Source organism: Urtica dioica, chromosome 12 (genome assembly GCF_054948205.1).
Source record: "Urtica dioica subsp. dioica isolate 48M chromosome 12, U.dioica_male_clone48M_v1_H2, whole genome shotgun sequence".
Classification (NCBI taxonomy): Eukaryota; Viridiplantae; Streptophyta; class Magnoliopsida; order Rosales; family Urticaceae; genus Urtica; species Urtica dioica.
This window is the reverse complement of record NC_142767.1, coordinates 15244752-15263220: the sequence shown is the minus strand read 5'-3', so window position 1 is coordinate 15263220 and position 18469 is coordinate 15244752. Positions and strand designations below refer to the sequence as shown.

The window sequence follows — 18469 nt, the reverse complement described above, 5'->3', positions numbered from 1 at the left end:
CATCAATAAAATATATATACTTGAATACAAAAAAATTCTTTAAAGGAAAGAATAGAAGCACGATACATCAAAACCGTATTTTGCACTATGAATGCGTAATATGCTGTACATATGACAATAATGTTAATGTACAATCACATAGATATCACTAATATGTATATGTGTATACGTATAATGTACGATAACTTTTTTATTCAAAACAGTTTAGAGATCTACGGTGATTCGAATGAAGATAACATGCATAATTTAAAACCAAATTATCCAAGTGTGTAGCAACCCAAATTGAACACGTTTAAAAGCTAAATAATTTTTTAGTTTTAGAATGGAAAGGAGTAACACTATGCCTATTATTCTCAATGAAAGTTTAGTCCTTCGTATTGCAAACATGTGCAATTACCCATTTATAGTGCTCACTCACAAAAGTGTATATATATATATATATATATATATATATATATATATTGTAAAATTTATATATATATATATATATATATATATATATATATACCGAAATATAAACCTGGTTATTGGAAGGAAACGGAAATTTCACTTTAGTTAGTGTGCCTTCAATTACTTAACGGAAGTGGTATTTTCATTAAGCAATTTATTGTCTTTCATTGCTTAACGGAAGTGGAATTTCCGTTAGGCAATTTCTTGCCTTCCATTGCTTAACAGAAGTGGAAATTCCGTTAGGTTTAATGGAAGTTAGTATTTCCGTTAATTTCTATTAAGTAATCAAAAAAATCAAATTTAAATGGTAAATGAAAAAGACTAAAATGTTAAAATTTTAAAAGAATGTAATAATATGTAAAATTTAACTATGTATAATATAGATTTTTTATAGATAATAAATATAAAACTATAATTTTAATAATTAAACTATATATATTATATTTTTTAAATCAAAACTATATAATATAAATTAAACTTATAATAAAAATTAATATAAATATAAACTTAAGTATGCAAAATATATATCTAAATATTTTGTGTATAGAAAGTCTGTAGAGAGAAATGTAGATTGTATAGATATTTGAGAGAGTTGAGAATGTGATTTGTTGTAAAAATTGAACGAAAATCGGGTGTATTTATAGTGTAAATAATTGAGGGAGGGATGAAAGTGTAAAAATATTGTTAATTTTTTTAGCTCAAACGGTAATAAAACACCTGCCAATTTGCGATAACTTCTCTGTCATATTCGACAATCCACGAAAGTCTTTTTTTCAATTTCCGAGTCAAACGGAAATCGGCACTTTTGTGAAGCACACTATGGCATTCGGAAGGCCTTCTTTCAGTGTAGCACCGTTCTGCATGCCAGGATGATTCTTGCCATGCTGAGCACGTACAATATTCCTACTATAAATGATAGTCGCATTTTTAGTGTTATTGAGAAAATTACAAAAATCACGAATTTTAGATGAAAACTTACAAAATAAAAGAGTTTTTACAAAACCTTACAAAAATAACATATTTGCTATATGTAGAAGGAAAAAAAATGTCTTGTTAACAGTATAAAAAAAAAAACTGTACAAATTCTATAATCAAATTTAATGTACAGAGACCTTGGCTCAATTTGAGCTCCCCAATATCTGATCAGGCTTATATGTCATTAACTAATAGGGAATGGTGGCAATAATACTCAATGTTTGGTCAAAATACTACTTATATACTCGAAGTTTTTTTCTTTGACAAAAATACCACATGTTACATTATAGTGGGTCCGTTACTACTCGGACCGTTAAGTTCAAAAACGGCAAAGTATTACGTGTAACTAAATTTGAAATTTTGAGTATTTTTGTCCAAGAAAAAAAAATGAATATATAAGTAGTGTTTTGTTTTTGTCACCATTACTCCTAACTAATATGTTAATGGGTTAAAAAAAACACAAAACAACAACGTAATGTACGTGTATGATCGCAAAAAAAAAAAAAAAAAAAAAAAAAAAAAAAAAAAAAAAAAAAAAAAAAAAAAGTAACGGTGGAACGGTTCATCTTCTCTCCAGCATTGACACCATCACATCACCAAATCTGAAGATTTCATAAGACATTTTTTTTACTTCCGATTAAAAAAAAACGTTTTTAACCACATTGAAGTAGACAAAAAAATATATATATAAATAAATTCAAGTTTTATCTAATTTTTTTTATCTTTTCTTGTATATGTTGTTTGCTTGCTTTCTATATTTAAATTAGTTGGTGTGCGTGTCTTATTTCTTGTTTTTTAACTGTAATGTGTTTTTAAGATTTCTTAGTTTTTGGTTTAATTATATGTCTATTAAAATATTAATCGAGATATGATAAAAAATAAAATAGAAAAAAAAACTTTATTCAATCTCAGAGGAGGACTTGAAAAAATTCTCACAAAGAGACATGTTATTATTTCAAGTAAAGAAACAACTATGGAATAAAATTTACATAATTTAAGGAGTGAGAGTGTCAAAGTGACGTAGAAGAAGAAGAAGAAGAAGAAGAAGAAGAAGAAGAAGAAGAAGAAGAAGAAGAAGAAGAAGAAGAAGAAGAAGAAGAAATGGACAAAGGAAATTGAAATTAATATTTTTGACCAATCCAAATGGAAAAATATAGAGTGACAAGCTTTATTTTGTGTGTGTTTGAAAAAAAAGGCATATTTTATACTTTTGCTTTAGGCCTCCGATAATGTTAAACCGAACTTGAAACTAACAAACTTATATTAGGGGTTTAACCTAAAAATACTAAAAAAAAGTTAAGACAACTTAGGCCATCTCCAACCGATCACTCTATTTCTCACTCTATTTCTCTGTAAACAGTGATTTCTCTCCAACCGAACTCTATTTTTCACTCTATTTTTCCCCCTTTATTTCCTATTTATACTTATACCCCTATATTTTTTTTATTATTATTACTAATTAGATAACTTAGAATAATTATGATAATGAGTAAAATATTACTCTATAAATTAATTATAATTATAAATATAAATACACATTAAATAAAATAAAATTTTATTTAATAAAAATCACAACACAAAAAATAAAATACAACACAATACAATTAAAATAAAAAAAAAATTACAACACCACTCAATTAAAATAAAGTAAAACAAACTACAACACAACAAATAAAAGTAACTTTAACACAAACAATTATGACTCGGAATTAGAATACTCTTCCCACAAGTGCTCAATCAATGCATTCCGAAGTGCGATGTGTGCATCTTTATCTCTTATTTGTCTATAACGATTAACGAATTGCTCAAATCTTGTGCCATCATCCCCCACCATTTCAACATTCGCTGGTGGTGTTTCTCCCGCAACATTCGTTCATCTTCAATTATCATGTTATGCATAATTATGCATGCAGTCATTATATCTTGTAAGACGTCTTTTCTCCAAAATCGTGTCGGTCCCGCAACAATTTCAAATCGTTGTTGGAGAACCCCGAATGCACGTTCTACGTCTTTTCTGCACGCTTCTTGCTTCATTGCAAAATACTTTTTTTTTGTCACGTGGCTCTCGGATAGTTTTCACGATGGTTGACCATTTTGGATATATACTATCAGCCAAATAGTAACCCATATTATACTCTATTCCTTGTATGACATAATGGGCAGGAGGAGCGATACCTTGAGTGAGATTGGAAAATAAATGGGAAGAATCTAGCACATTGATATCATTATTGCTCCCTGGCATACCAAAATAAGCATTCCATATCCAAAGATCATAATCTGCTACAGCTTCAAGTATAATAGTAGGCTTTCCACCGCGACCCGTGTATTGGCCGGCCCATCCAGTGGGACAATTTTTTCATTTCCAGTGCATACAATCTAAACTTCCTAACATTCCTGGAAAACCACGTTGTTGACCAACATGCAGAAGTCTAGCAATATCATTGGTTGTTGGTGATCTTAAATATTGCTCAGAAAATACCTCAACGATTGCCCGGCAAAACTTCTTCATGCTTTCAATCGCCGTTGACTCTCCTATTTTGACGTACTCGTCTGTGGCATCTGCCGGAACACCGTATGCCAGCATCCGAAATGCAGCTGTTATCTTTTGAAGGGGTGACAAACCAAGTTTGTCGGCGCGATCCACCCGTTGCTCGAAGTAGTTGTCATGATCTTGAACAGCATCCTTTATGCGGAGGAATAATGAGCGAGACATCCGATATCTCCGACGGAACATGGCTTCATCATACATCGGGGTTTCTGAAAAGTAATCATTGAATAGTCGACGGTCTGCACTCACTCGATCACGCTTGATGAAAGCACGTCCTGGCACTGAGCCTCCCGCTCTCATGTCTACTTGGCTGGAATGTTGACGGATAAGCTCTGTAATCAAGATATTGTTGTTGATGATAGCACGAGTTATGGCATCCTCCTCTTCATCCAAACTAGTAATGAAATCGTCATCCGAGCTTGAAGACGACGAGGACCAATTAGTATTCATTTTGGGAGATAAAATGAGAGAATGTGTATTATATTCAGAATAGAATGAGTGTGTGTATTAAAACTCATGATAGAATTGGTATTTTATAGAGAAAAAGTTAATGATAAAGGGAATAGAGTGAGTGAGTAGTCAAATCGCGTCAAAACGAGTTGAGAAACGTGGGAATCTTGTAAGTGAGTAGTCAAATCGCGTCAGAACGAGTTGAGAAACGTGAGAATCTTGTAAGTGAGTAGTCAAATCGCGTCAGAAGGAGTTGAGAAACGTGAGAATCTTGTAAGTGAGTAGTCAAATCGCGTCAAAAGGAGTTGAGAAACGTGAGAATCTTGTAAGTGAGTAGTCAAATCGCGTCAGAATGAGTTGAGAAACGTGAGAATCTTGCTATAAATATTGCCTTCATAAGTTGTAATTTCACCACATCACTCACCTTACTAAAAAAATGTCTAGAGCTTCTAATTACTCTCGAGATGAAGACAAACTCCTTTGTAGGGTTTACATGGAGATTTCGTAAGACCCAATCATCGGTATATACCAATCATCCGATCAGTTTTGGACTCGTGTTGCGGAAGCTTACAACAACGGCAAAAGTGCGGATTCAGAGATGCGTTCGACGCGATCAATCCAGTGTCGTATTCAAGTGATTGAGAAAGCTACAAGGAAGATGCATGCATGCATTCGACAAATTGAGAATAGACACCCAAGCGGTGCTTCAACTGAAAATATTGTGAGTATTATAGTTTATTATTTTCTCACGATTAGATTTTTACTTAACCATTGTTTTATCAACTTTCGGATGGATCAAGCTAAAGTATTGCTTTCACAAGATGAAAAATTCAAGAAAGGTTGGAAGTTTGATCATGTGTGGAACATTATTAAGAGTTTTGAAAAATTCCAAGATGGAGCCTCAAGTGCAAGACAAACATCTCGAGGTTCATCTTGCCCACAAGAGTCAGAAAATCCAACTCCTGAATCTGCTAGACATCCATCTCTCCTGAGCGGCCGATTGGGGTGAAGAAAGCCAAATTAAAAAAAAAAAAAAGTGGATGATGGAATAATGTCTAGAATTAGTGGTATTGAGGAAGGAAATAATTAAAGAACTTCTTGAGCAATTGAAGAAGACAAGTGTTATCAGGCAACGCCACTTGGAATTGAAAGAAATCAAGGAAGAAAATAAAATATTGTTCCGGGATTTAAGTTCAATACCAGATCCACATGTTCGGGCATATGTTCAAGCCGAACAAGCGAAAATTATGCAAAAGAGGCTTGAACAACAACAATCCCATGCACCACCTCCGACTTCTGATTCATATTCTCAATATTTTACCGGTCTCGGGGGATCCGGCACCAATCTTCCAGAATATTAGTTTATCTATTTTTATTTTATTTTGTTGCATTGTGTTTTTAATGTCTTTTGAGTTTTTTTGTTGACTTTCTTCTAAATTGCTAATGTAATTGTGTTTGGTATTAGTTGATTATGACCGTTTTAATATTATAATTTTCTTGCAATGTGCAAATATCATTGTTGTATTTTAAAATATTGTTGTCTTTTAAATTATGCACAATAATAAATTTTATATAAATTAAATAATTTTAGGGGTAAATATTAAGTAATTATATACAATTTGGGCATTTGGGTAAATTTTAAAACCTAAAAGAGAAAAAAAAAATTATAGCGTTTAAACAGTGCAGCGCTGCACTGTTGGGAAATAACTTCCCACGCTAATATAGCGTGGGTTATGTCGCTCGAGTGGAGCACTAGCGCTATATTAAGGAACGCATAGCGCTCCACTAGAGAAGCCCTTAAGACTTTTAAGCATTATTTTATCTAAATCATATTTTTAAAATTAGAAACAAGTTATTTTAATTCATATGCGTTTTAAGTTGTTTAGGTGTTCAATTTAAATTTAAGAAATGTTGTATTTCAATATGGACCGAAAGATCTACTAAATCAATGAGTTTTGGACCAAAATCCTCCAAAAGAAATTATTAGAGACCAAAGTAGCATAAAAGCTTAACAAATTTGAAGTAACATAGCCACTAAAAATTTGCGAAATACTAAATGGCTAATCTTTTTGTTAATTATAGGTAAATAGTCACCAAATGATGCGTCATCATATGGATTATGGACAATTCAAGCATTTTATATATACCACTTCGTGTATTACTTAAATTTGATCATGTTAATAATAGTAAAATTATTTATTTACAATCAACAAAAAATTGGCTAATAACCATTTTATTATGTTTATTAAACTACATATCTAGCAAACCCTAAATTTAGTGACTATTTGCGCTAAAATCGTTATTGATAACAAATAACAAAATATAAATCTCATTTTTCCTCAAATTATACCAATCAATTTTTTAAAAATGTATAGTTCATCACTTTCATTTCTTTTCTCTTCGGCCTACTTATCAATTCACCTATTTTTTACCGAACAAAGTATAAATGGGAATATATATATATATATATATATATATATATATATATATATGTATATATATATATATATAAACTATATATAACAAGGATGAAATTATTTCGAGCTAAATGCCACAAAGCTGAAGAAGTAAATGAGACAAATGTCAACTAGTTCATAACGTTGAGGAATACATACACGAACCAACTAGATTCTGAAAACCAAAAGAAGAAAAAATTTCGGTTCGGGAGCAAAAACACTAATTGTCAAAAGAACCAACTGGACACTTCCCTGAAATTGACAATTGAGATGTTGTCTATAGAGAACACTAGAGCTGCCTAAACCACTAGCGACCAGTCTAATCCGAACGTACACGTCACAGGTACTAATTCTATCTGAGACAGAACGCATGACTTTGCCGAAGAAGATTTCTTTACACAATTTACACAAAGCCCAGACCTGAAATTGTGACGCGAATCCACACCGGCTATTGCTCCAAGATCGCCGAGTAGCACAAGTTGACGGTGGATCGAACGTAACAGTACCAAAATGTCAGGAATTCAACCTGAGAAACCAGATTCCATGGCCTTTATGATCGGAGAAGTGTCGAATTTGAAGCTTCGAAAGACCTTTCCAGGTCCTAAGTTTGGAGGTGGGGCCTCGGGCTCGGGTTTGGCTTGATAGATCACCGGTACTGCTGAGCTACTCCCCCCGAGTGAGGGGTGTTTCGCTTTCCACACACAAAGTGCTAAACAATAATGAAAAAAAAAAAAAAAATCAGTGCGATCTGGTTTATGACCAAGGCTTACTTAAAAGAAGAAAACCGAGATCAAATAACAGTGTGATATGAGAGAACCTCTGAGAGGCATATCGTGTCTTGGAGCCTTTGAAGGGTGATGCTTTGAAAGCCAAGATCTCAATTCTCTGCAGGAGAAACTTTGTTCCTTTTAGAATTTTTTTTTTTTTTTAAAGTAACCCTTTTAGACACAAATTTAATCCGGATATCACTTCAGAAGATTGCTAGAGTTGCTAGAATAAAATAATAACAGCTTACGCCAGAAAAGGGGCCACCATATAAAGCTTAAGGCCACCGTTCCCGCGAGATATGACATCAGCACTTGCAGGCTGTAGGTCGTCTAGTCGGTGCCATGTAATTTCCTGCAAAATTAATGGCTTAGGTTTTATACTATATTAAATCTAAAGAGTAAAAAATGACCAAAGCATTCAAGATATGCAATTTCCTACTTTAAGTGTAAAAAAAATCAAACATATCTAGCAATTCCTCTGTAAACTGGAAAAAACTAGCATCAACAGTACATCTAGATGGGATGGGATAGGATGATCTTTGATTTTATCGGGTTTCCCCGAAGAGACGCTCGAGCAATCTTTGATTAGAGACTACATACAGCTACCACTTCATTATAGACTGTTGACGTAATTTTGAAAGTAGTTCGCCAGAGACGAAATTAAGTTCAGTAGATTGCCTATCAATAAAAAACGAAAATAATAAAAAGTGCAGTAGATTGCCTATCAATAAAAAAGTAGATTGATGGTAACATTGGCATTGTAATCTGGTAAATTCATATCTCAGACTTTCTATTTTTTTTTTACTTCCCTATTTGCAGGGTTAAGGATATCTACAGGTAAGAGAATTCTTGCAAATGGTTTCCAGGAACAACTCGTGTGAACATTACAAATCATATATAGTCAAAAGAAAATAAGTTAATAAATTAATTCCCTAATTTCTGAATTCTAGATGTTATATTTACTGGAAGAAAAAAAAAACTCAACTAATATTATACTCAATCCTGAGGACTGTTTCACTAGCAAAAAAGATGGTAAAAAAACTTTTTGCTCCTCAATTACTGTGTCCAGATATAAAAATAAAAAAAAAAAGTAACCAATTAGGTCTTAATGCGACTAAAGTTAGAAAAATGAGTTGATACTAGTATATCATACACTGATCTCTTTCTTGGTGAGGGGTGCAAAGGCTGTGTCGTCCTTCACACCGGGTATTATGTAGAGCCTCACTCTTTGCTGTCCAAATGTTTGTTCAATGTAATCATCCTTGTTAAGAAGTGATGCGACATCAAAACCTGTTTCCTCCAGAACCTACATTTGTAGCAGATCAATCGGGTTTGCTTAGTAATGAGGGAGAAAGTAAACAGAGAAGGATACAGTTAGAAGAACTGGACCAAAACCGTACTTCTCTAACGGCACACGCATGGTCTTCTTCGTCTTTGCTCTTTTTTCCTCGGGGAAAACTCCAACTAGACCCTTTCCATCCCTTCACCAGCAAGCACTAAGAATTGGACACAAAAAAATGAAGAGCAATGTCAGGAAGAAATTAACTTACACTGATCTGAAGGACATAAATCTGTGTTATATCTGTGTATCAGAGCAAAAGACCTCCATGACGTATCAAGAATCCTACCAATTTTAAAGTTTCAGTGAAGCTGCTGTCATCTTTCAATTACACCCCCAAGACTTCTTTACAATTACCAAACTCATTAAATTATTCAGTTTAAACGTCTAGTTTTCTCAGAATCTAAAACTCCAATCCATTTATAGTTCCTGAAAGGGGAAATCTATATGTACATATGACTTTTTTCTTGGAGATGTTCAGCTGAACCGGTCACCCTAAGGGCTTAGTGGCTTGCAGAAACGAATAACAAACTATAAAACATTCCATGCATACAGTAATGTAATGTTGCCTCACTTAAAATAAGATCATATTAAAAGTTACATCCATTTACTTGCAATAATTATCACGACATGTTACAGCTGTAGCATAACATCCATTACAGCTTGAAATGGCCGAATTCCAGCAAATGATATTGCTAATAAATTAAAATTAACATTATTCTGCACATGCGCGCGCACACACACACACAGTGGGATCAGTAAAAACTTGTCTCTAAATTCTGTTCACAAGATCTTACCCGTTCAAATGTTTCATCCAAAATGATTGCCCCGGTAACAGGTACCTTAACTTTGTAGGAAGTAAAGTCCTTATATATCCCGTCAAGATGAGCTACATAGGGCTTTAGAACATCACAACTATTGAACACTGCAGATGTGTTAAGGAAACAATGATGTGAAGCGAAAAATGAGTAACAAAATAAATGACAGCAACATTATGACTTTACAATGGAACAAACTATTTTCAGTGCACAGATATGAGGACAATCCTGAAATGATATTCAAAATTTGACTAGGAAAGACCAGACACACCAGGATATACAGGATCCACATTCCACATCAAAGTATCGGTAAGGAAGAGTAAAAGTTATAGAGTGGATATATCCAACAGTCAAATCATTACTTTTTGCAGAAATTGAGATACTATATGAGATGAGAAACAACATAAACAACTTCATATTGACTTGTTTATCCACAATATTTAGCAGACAAAATATTGGAAGTGGCAAGAATACGCTTGGCAGGATACTTAAAGTAGTGAACTCCTTCAGATTAAGCGACCTCAGGGACGGATTCTTTTCAACTGAGTTGTCTTCATAAAACCAATGAGCATATTCTACAAGAAACAAAATTCTCTCGAAGGACTCGAGATCTTCTTCCGGACAATTCAAAACAAATCGGCTGCACAAAAAAAACGTTAAATTAAAATAAAACCAGGACAAATAATGGATACTTAGCAGAAGAAGAAAAAAAAAAAAAAACGTCTATAAATATACTGACATTTCGTTCGGAAAATGGTTCAAGTTAAAAATTGAACAAAAGCAAAATGTCTTTACTAGAATATGCAGAAGTATGATGCTTAAATTCCTAATCTAAGAAATTAAACGCTCAAGATAAACACCAGTCTCGAGAATAAACAAAGACTCGAGAATAAACAAAGAACAGACTCACTAAATTTGAGAAATTAATCTCAATTCACTCCTATTTCGTCAAATTCCTTTCAAGGAGCTACACATCAATTGCCAAGCAATATGGATTCCAAGCAAAAAATCAACATTACATCAAGATTAGAGCTATTTTCGGCTTAAACCTCGGTGCCAAACTCCAGGCAATTCCGACAACCGTATTTCATCGAGACAAACCCTAATATACAGCCATAAACCCATCGATTTCAGGTCACTTCCAGACACTATATCACGGTCGACAAATAACGCTAAGAACCAAAAAAGTAAATCCAAATCCATCAAAAACGCAATCTACTTTCTTCAGATTATTAGAAAACAAAGCAAACCGAAAAGAATTCAGCGAAGAGAGGGAACGAACCTACAGAGATCGTCGAGAAGTTCCTTCGGAGGAAGACGGGTCTTCAGAGGAGCGCTGGAGGACCGGTTGATGCCGGACATGGCTTCAACGGAGCTCTCTGACTTCGCAGGGAAATATTGCTCTTTTTTCGTGCGGTCGAGGGTTTCGGAGCTCAATCCGAGTCCTCCGGAGAGATGACTGAGAATGGCGTCAATCGGTTTTTCTTCCGCAGTCTGGTCTGGTCTGTGTGGTCTTATGTACTTTACCGTAAAACCAGCCTTTTCGACAGACCTGGATTGATTAACCAGCAGACCCAGGGGCTAGGATCGTCATTCCGGTATAGAGTGAAAACTGAAAACCCAGGTTTTATATTTTATAATCTCTGTCATATTTTTTTACCCACAAAATATATATACTTTAAGTGTCTTACGTTGAAATTATACAATAATTATGTAATAAATTAAGAGAATGATGTATGCGGTTTATTTTAGAGGAAATGGTGGTATAAGTGCCTAAAGTTTTCGGGTTTTTACACTTATGTACCCAAACTTTTTTTTCGCGGCATAAGTATCCGATGTCGCTTCTCCATCACGCTTTTAGTGTTTTTGACGTTAAATGTTGTTTTGGACGTTAAATGTAAACGGCGAGCCACGTGTCTTCATCCTACAATGTCTGAGTTAATATATGAGAGTAAATCATAACAAATTGAAAAAAAAAAAAAAAAAAATCAGCTCTCTTTGAATGTACCAAAAACGAACTCAGACACAATCAACAAACCATAAAAGCAAAGCAACAACAAATACAGTTTGTATAATTACTCATATACAAACAATAAAAAATAAAATAAAAATATTTTAAAATCTACAAATACAAAAATCATCAACACTTAACAAACACTACACGAACCTCATAAATATATTAAACATATATGCAGAGAGTATAAACAGAGCAGCAAAACCTCAGTTGGAAACCAGCAAGATCTCGGGCTTTTTGGCCTTGCTCGGAGTGTTCACATTGGACGATGAATTCCCCGTCATCGCAGTGGCGGCGACGTTCCTCTCGTCAGCCCTCGTCCGATTGTCCAGCTGGATCAAGCTCCGTGTGGCCAGGATCGCCTGAGGCGCCAGGTCGTGAGAGGCTCTGGCGTAGAGCCGCCGGACAGCGGCGGCGGCTTCGTCCTTCACCTCCGGTGGGCTCAGCGGCGCGAGAAGACAGTGGCCGAGGATCCTCAGAGCCGGCTGAAGAAACTCCCATGGCAACGGAACCCTCGATCCACTCACAGACCCGCCGTTCTCAATTCTCAGCTCGGCAAGGCCATCGGAAAGATCGTCCTCATCCTCATCATCGTTCTGATCGAGCTCTCTGGCGCAGGGACAGTCGCCACGCCGGCCCAGGATGCGACGGCGCGCGAGAAAGAGAGCTGATTTTTTTTATTTTTTAATTTGTTATCATTTACTCTCATATATTAACTCAGACATTGTAGGATGAAAACACGTGGCTCGCCGTTTACATTTAACGTCCAAAACAACATTTAACGTCCAAAACACTAAAAGCGTGACGGAGAAGCGACATTGGATACTTATGCCGCGAAAAAAAAAGTTTGGGTACATAAGTGTAAAAACCCGAAAACTTTGGGCACTTATGCCGCCATTTCCTCTTTATTTTATATTCTAGTGTTAGGCACGAGTTATATTATATTTTTAATATTTTAATAGTTAAGTTATAAATTTAAGAGAAAATTATATAAACAATATTTAAAACGTATAATTCTTTTAGAATTTTAAAACTTGAAGAGTAGTGTTTTTTCAAACCGTAAACAAACATTTTTTAAAATTTTAATGGAAAAACAAAATTAAATAGAGTCCAAAATAATAATATAAAAATGTAAATATCGATGAAAATGATTGTTTACTACTTAAAAACATACTTTGTTTGAGATTAAAAAAAAAATTAAACACTTTATTTAAGAGATAAAAATATTAAACACACAATCATACACAATTTTTACTAATTTTGACTGAACGCAATTATAGTTGACTATTAAGCGATTTCTTCAAAAGTAAATTATGGTAAAATTGAATTTATATGCCTTAGACAATCTTCACTCCATCTCTATTTTTTATCTCTATATTACATATCTACATCAGTGAACAGTATTTTTTATCTGCGCTTCTTCTTCAAAGAATATTATAAGTATATCATATCCCGCTATAATTTTTTATAATCGAGTTTTAACCCATTATTGTTTTTATATATTAAAAAATTTACCAACACCATTAATTTTGTTCATATTAGTCCAAATACATAGATATTATTAATAATATATCTGACAATTAAAAAAATTCATTAATTGCACAAATATGACAATATATTAATTGAAAATATAGTACATAAATTAAAATATTACATTTCATAATAAAATAAAAAAACACACCACAACATAAGCAAATGCAATACATTAATAAAATAAATAAAACACACCACAAGATATTTATTGATTAACAAATACATAAATATAGACTTAAGAATTTGAATATCTCTCCCACAGATGATCTATTAGTGCATTACGTAGAGCAAAATGTGCATCTTTGTCTCTGATTTGTCTGTATCTACTCATAAATTGTTGAAACCGAACATCTTCATCAACCACCATTTCAACTTCTAGAGGCAGTGCAGTCACTTCTTCGATTGGAGCACTTAAATCACGATCGTCTTCGATTATCATATTATGCAAAATGATGTAGGTTGTCACTATGTCATGCAATATTTCTTTGCGCAAAAAACGTACCAGTCCTGCAATCAGGCACGGATCCACGTGGGGGCCAGTGGGGCAGTGGCCCCCACTAGAATTTTGGAGAAAAAAAATTGTACTTATATTTAGCAAAAAATCGGAGTCAGTTATAAATCGGATTTTAAATCAGTATAAAATTTGGCTTATTTTGTAGCCTACACCCAATATAAAAAACCTAAGTCATTAATGATATTTACCTTTTTGTTATTTTTAATAGCTGGCTGCTCATCCGAGAGGTTTTTTTATCTCTTTTGCATACTTGAATTCACGAATTCCGAGACGGTGATTATTAGGTTTTATTTATTACGTATACTGATTTGTACTTTGTACTTGATAGGGATATGTTTTTTTTTTTTAAAAGAAGGTTTGCTTGTTACCTGTATATGGTCATATGGGTATGACCATTGACAAAAAAAAAAAGTCAAAAACAATTTATACCATGTTTTATATTAAAAATATATAAACACTTTTTTTTAAAGTGATATAAACACTTTATTTAATCTGTAGTTTTTCGGCCTTTAAGAAATTGTTCGTTTTGTTTTTGTTTTTTTTTTAATTGTATTGTTTGTATTATATATATATATATCATGAATGTTAGATGAAGATTTTGGTCTTATCACTTCGTACACAAATTACAAAGTCCTTTGATTTTTTTTTTTTTTTTTTTTTTGCTTCCTTCTTTGACTTTTTAGTTAAAATCTTTTATTGATTTTTTTTTTTTGTTAAATAGGTATGTATAAATATTTAAAAAGAGGATTAGACTCTCCGTTTCAAACAGGAAAAAATAATGATATTACAAAATCAAGCAAAGAAGAAGTTAATCCAAACACCCTCGAGACCGATCCTGGAAAGAGAATACCAATATCGGATTATCATCCAAATCTACAAGACGACGTTCGAAGAGCTTATATGTTGAAAGGTCCTTGTCAGCCAAAGCTAGTTAAGTTTCCTGCTACAAAGTTTGGTGACAGAGAAAGGCGCTTAAACATGCTTGGTATCACCAATATGCTAATTGGTTGGAGTATAGCGTGGCCAAAGATGCAGCGTATTGTCTTTGTTGTTATTTATTCAAACAAAATAACGAGGATCAAGGAGGTGGAGATTATTTTGTTGGCGACGGATTCAGAAATTGGAAAAAAGGATAGATTGGATATACATGTAGGAGGCCATGGCAGTGCTCACAATCAGGCGTGGACTAAGCTTGAAGCTCTATGAAAACAGAAGCAACATATTGAACATGTTTTCATCAAGCAAACTAATCAAATGCAAAACACTTATGCCTCACGGTTGACTGCCACAATTGATTGCGTTCGATTTCTTCTACGACAAGGTCTTGCTTTTCGTGGTGATGATGAAACAGAAAACTCAAAGAATCAAGGTAATTTTCTTGAACTTTTGAAGTTTTTGGCGAATCATAATAGTGATATTGATAAAGTTGTTCTTAAGAATGCTCCGAAAGAATGGTAAAATGATTGCACCAAGCATTCAGAAGTAAATTGTTAATGCGATTGTCGTGGAAACTCTTAATTCCATCTTGAGAGATATAAGTGGTGGATTTTTTTTCCATTCTAGTTGATGAATCTCGCGATGTCTCAATGAAAGAGCAAATGGCTGTTGTTTTACGCTATGTTGATAAAAGTGGTTCTATAATTGAACGTTTCATTGGTATTGAACATGTTGCTACTACAACAGCTATATCTCTAAAAGAGGCAATCGACATATTATTTTCTAGACATGGATTGAGCATTTCTAGATTGTGGGGCCAAGGATACGATGGCACTAGTAATATGCAAGGAGAGCTCAATGGCTTAAAAGCACTTATTTTGAAAGAAAATCCGTGTGCTTTTTACATTCATTGTTTTGCTTACCAACCCCAACTTGCTCTTGTAGCGGTAGCAAAAAAACATATTGAACTTGCAAGTCTTTTCCTTTTCATTGCTAGTATTGTCAACATTGCTAGCGCTTCGTTTAAACGGTGCGACGTTCTTCATCAATTGCATGCAATCAAAATTTTTGAGGCTATCGATAATGGTGAGATTTGTAGCGGAAAATGATTAAATCATGAGACCATGTTGAAACGTACTTCGGATACACGTTGAAGCTCACATTTATGATTCTTTAATCAGCTTGATCACCATGTTATCATCCACGATCTTCTTGAGATTATTATTGACGAGGGGTCAAGCTCAGAGCAGAAATTTGAAGCAAATAATTTATTGAGTATCATGCAATCCTTTGATTTTGTATTTACGCTACACTTGATAAAGACAATATTATGGATTACAAATGAATTGTCAAAAGCTTTGCAGATGAGGGACAAAGATATTGTAAATGCTATGACTTTGGCAAAAATTTGTAAGCAAATGTTGCAATCAATGCGAGACAAAGGTGGAAAGATTTCTCTGATGAAGTTTTTTCTTTTTGTGAAAAGAATAACGTGGGAATGCCTAACATGGATGATGTTTACATACCCCGAGGAAGGTCAACGCGTAAATGACAAAGAGTAACGAATTCGTTTCACTTTCGTGTCGAACTGTTTTATTTTGTCATTGATATGCAACTTTTGGAGTTAAATGATCATTTCACTGAAGCGAACACGGAGCTTCTTTTGTGTATAGCATGTTTGTGTCCGACCAACTCTTTTTCTGTTTATGACAAGCAAAAGTTGATCCGTCTTGCCGAGTTTTATCCCGAAGACTTTTCTATTGCGAATCGCTTAAAGCTCGATAACCAACTCAAAACTTATATTTTTGACATGCGTTCTAATGCGGAGTTTGCTAACCTTAGAGGGCTTGGGGATCTTACAAAAAAGATGGCCGAGACAAAGAAAGATCAGGTATATCCACTAATATATTTGCTCATCACACTGGCATTGGTACTTCCAGTTGCTACCGTTTCGGTCAAAAGAGTATTTTCAAGTATGAATATTGTGAAGAATCGTCTACGCAATCAAATGGGATATCAACTGATGAATGATAATTTAATTGTGTACATCGAAAAAAATATTTTTGATAGGATTGACAATGAGACAATTATACGACGATTTCATGACATGACAAGTCGACGTATACAATTGTAGTTTTTGATATTTTATTATCTAATGAAGCTTTTTATTGCATTCTTCTTGTTTTGTTTATCAACTCATTATAATTTTTTTTGTGCCCCCCCTCGATTAAAGTTCTAGATCCGTCACTGCCTGCAATAATAGCAAACCACGATTGAAGAACTCCAAATGCACGCTCAACGTCTTTTCTACATGCCTCTTGTTGTGTGGCGAAATATTTTTTCTTATAACCTTGCGGGTGCCGAATAGTTTGCACAATCCATTTTGGATAAATGCTATCCGCTAAATAATAACCCATGTTAAACTTTTTTCCTTGGATCACATAATTAGCGGGAGGAGCAATACCTTGAGTAAGATTAGAAAATAGTCGAGATGACTCTAGCACGTTGATATCGTTATTGCTACCCGGCATTCCAAATATGCATGCCATATCCATAAATCATAGTCGGCTACGGCTTCAAGAATAATAGTTGGTGCTCCATTACGCCCTGAGTATTGTCCTGCCCAAGAGGTTGGGCAATTCTTCCAACGCCAATGCATACTCTAGACTTCCTAACATTCATGGAAAGCCTCGTTGCTCCCCAACATATAGCAATCTTGCAACATCATTGGCATTAGGCTCTCGTAGATACCTTTCTGCAAAAATCTCGATAAAAGCTCGACAAAATCTTCTCAAGTCTTCCTGTGTTGTTGTCTCGCCAATTTTAACGTACTCATCAGTGGCATCGGCGGGTAAACTTAAGAGAAAATTACACCAAGAGGCTTTAGCTAGTGAAAAATTACAAAGAGAACGCGACGACGAACTAAAATAGTTATTGAAACAGAGCAACCATCAAAAGCAAACACAATTAGAAGCTCAGCACAACAGCTGGAAATCGCACGTCGTCGCTTGGAAATGAAAGCGAAAGACATGGAGCTCAGAAAGAAAGATATGGAGATCAAAATCATGATACAATACCCAAATACTATTTATGATCCACGCCGATGTGCTTATATTATTCAGGACATATTACACATAAAATATATGAGGAACAACTACAACAGTCTGGTAATTCTAATTCCACAAATGTGTTTGGAACAATATTTGATAATATTGAAGATTCTGGAAGTGATTTTCCGAGCATTTAGACTTCCATATAAGTCTAAGTAGTTTGCTTTTATTTATTGTGCCTTTAAGTTTTTATTTATATCTTGATCTTTTTTTTTTTTTTTTTGTCTATGTAGTATTGTGACTTAAGTTTTTTAATTATGTAATTTTTAAATGTCTTGATGTTTTTTTAATTGTCTATGTAAAATATTGTGATTTTCATTGTAGTAATTTTAATTTCTTTTTTCAAGTATGAGTTGTTTTTTAATTAATAATTTTTAGAGTACACTAATTTGCAAATAAATACATAATATATATAAAGTATTAAATTGTAGTTATAAATTAAATTTTGGGCTAATAATATAATTTTTAAAAGTTTGGGCAAATATAGAGATGGAAAAGTGCATCTCCATATTTGGAGATACACTATTCAATTCATCTCTAAATATGAAGAATAGAGACG

General features: G+C 33.9%; 2 protein-coding genes and 1 pseudogene across 2 annotated transcripts; all 3 read right to left on the bottom strand.

The window, feature by feature from the left end:
* Window positions 1–3201: 3201 nt before the first annotated feature.
* On the bottom strand, window positions 3202–4423 carry LOC149379487 (uncharacterized; annotated as a pseudogene).
* A 2534-nt stretch (window positions 4424–6957) lies between these two features.
* On the bottom strand, window positions 6958–11393 carry DCP2 (decapping 2). The gene is made up of 8 exons (XM_089604189.1): window positions 11086–11393; window positions 10292–10443; window positions 9783–9910; window positions 9047–9142; window positions 8800–8952; window positions 7895–7998; window positions 7697–7764; window positions 6958–7588 (listed from the first exon to the last, which is right to left on the bottom strand). Exons 1-8 carry the CDS (start codon window positions 11163–11165, stop codon window positions 7401–7403), a joined length of 969 nt encoding a protein of 322 aa, XP_089460315.1. The 5' UTR covers window positions 11166–11393; the 3' UTR covers window positions 6958–7400.
* Window positions 11394–12023: 630 nt separating this feature from the next.
* Window positions 12024–13789, bottom strand: LOC149379485 (uncharacterized). Its single transcript, XM_089604019.1, has 2 exons — window positions 13633–13789; window positions 12024–12484 (listed from the first exon to the last, which is right to left on the bottom strand). The coding sequence occupies exons 1-2, from the start codon at window positions 13787–13789 to the stop codon at window positions 12024–12026; spliced, it is 618 nt and encodes a 205-aa protein (XP_089460145.1).
* Window positions 13790–18469: the final 4680 nt, after the last annotated feature.

What these genes read in the sequence shown, in the direction of transcription:
- DCP2 (XM_089604189.1), bottom strand. Translation starts at nt 11,165, where the DNA reads ATGTCCGGCATCAACCGGTCCTCCAGCGCTCCTCTGAAGACCCGTCTT. An exon ending in CTTCTCGACGATCTCTGTAG is followed by an intron (nt 10,444 to 11,085) that starts GTTCGTTCCCTC and finishes TTTTTTGTGCAG; the next exon opens with CCGATTTGTTTTGAATTGTC. An exon ending in ATGCGTGTGCCGTTAGAGAA is followed by an intron (nt 8,953 to 9,046) that starts GTACGGTTTTGG and finishes CTACAAATGTAG; the next exon opens with GTTCTGGAGGAAACAGGTTT.
- LOC149379485 (XM_089604019.1), bottom strand. Translation starts at nt 13,789, where the DNA reads ATGATAATCGAAGACGATCGTGATTTAAGTGCTCCAATCGAAGAAGTG. An exon ending in AGATGCACATTTTGCTCTAC is followed by an intron (nt 12,485 to 13,632) that starts GTAATGCACTAA and finishes AAAAAAAATCAG; the next exon opens with CTCTCTTTCTCGCGCGCCGT.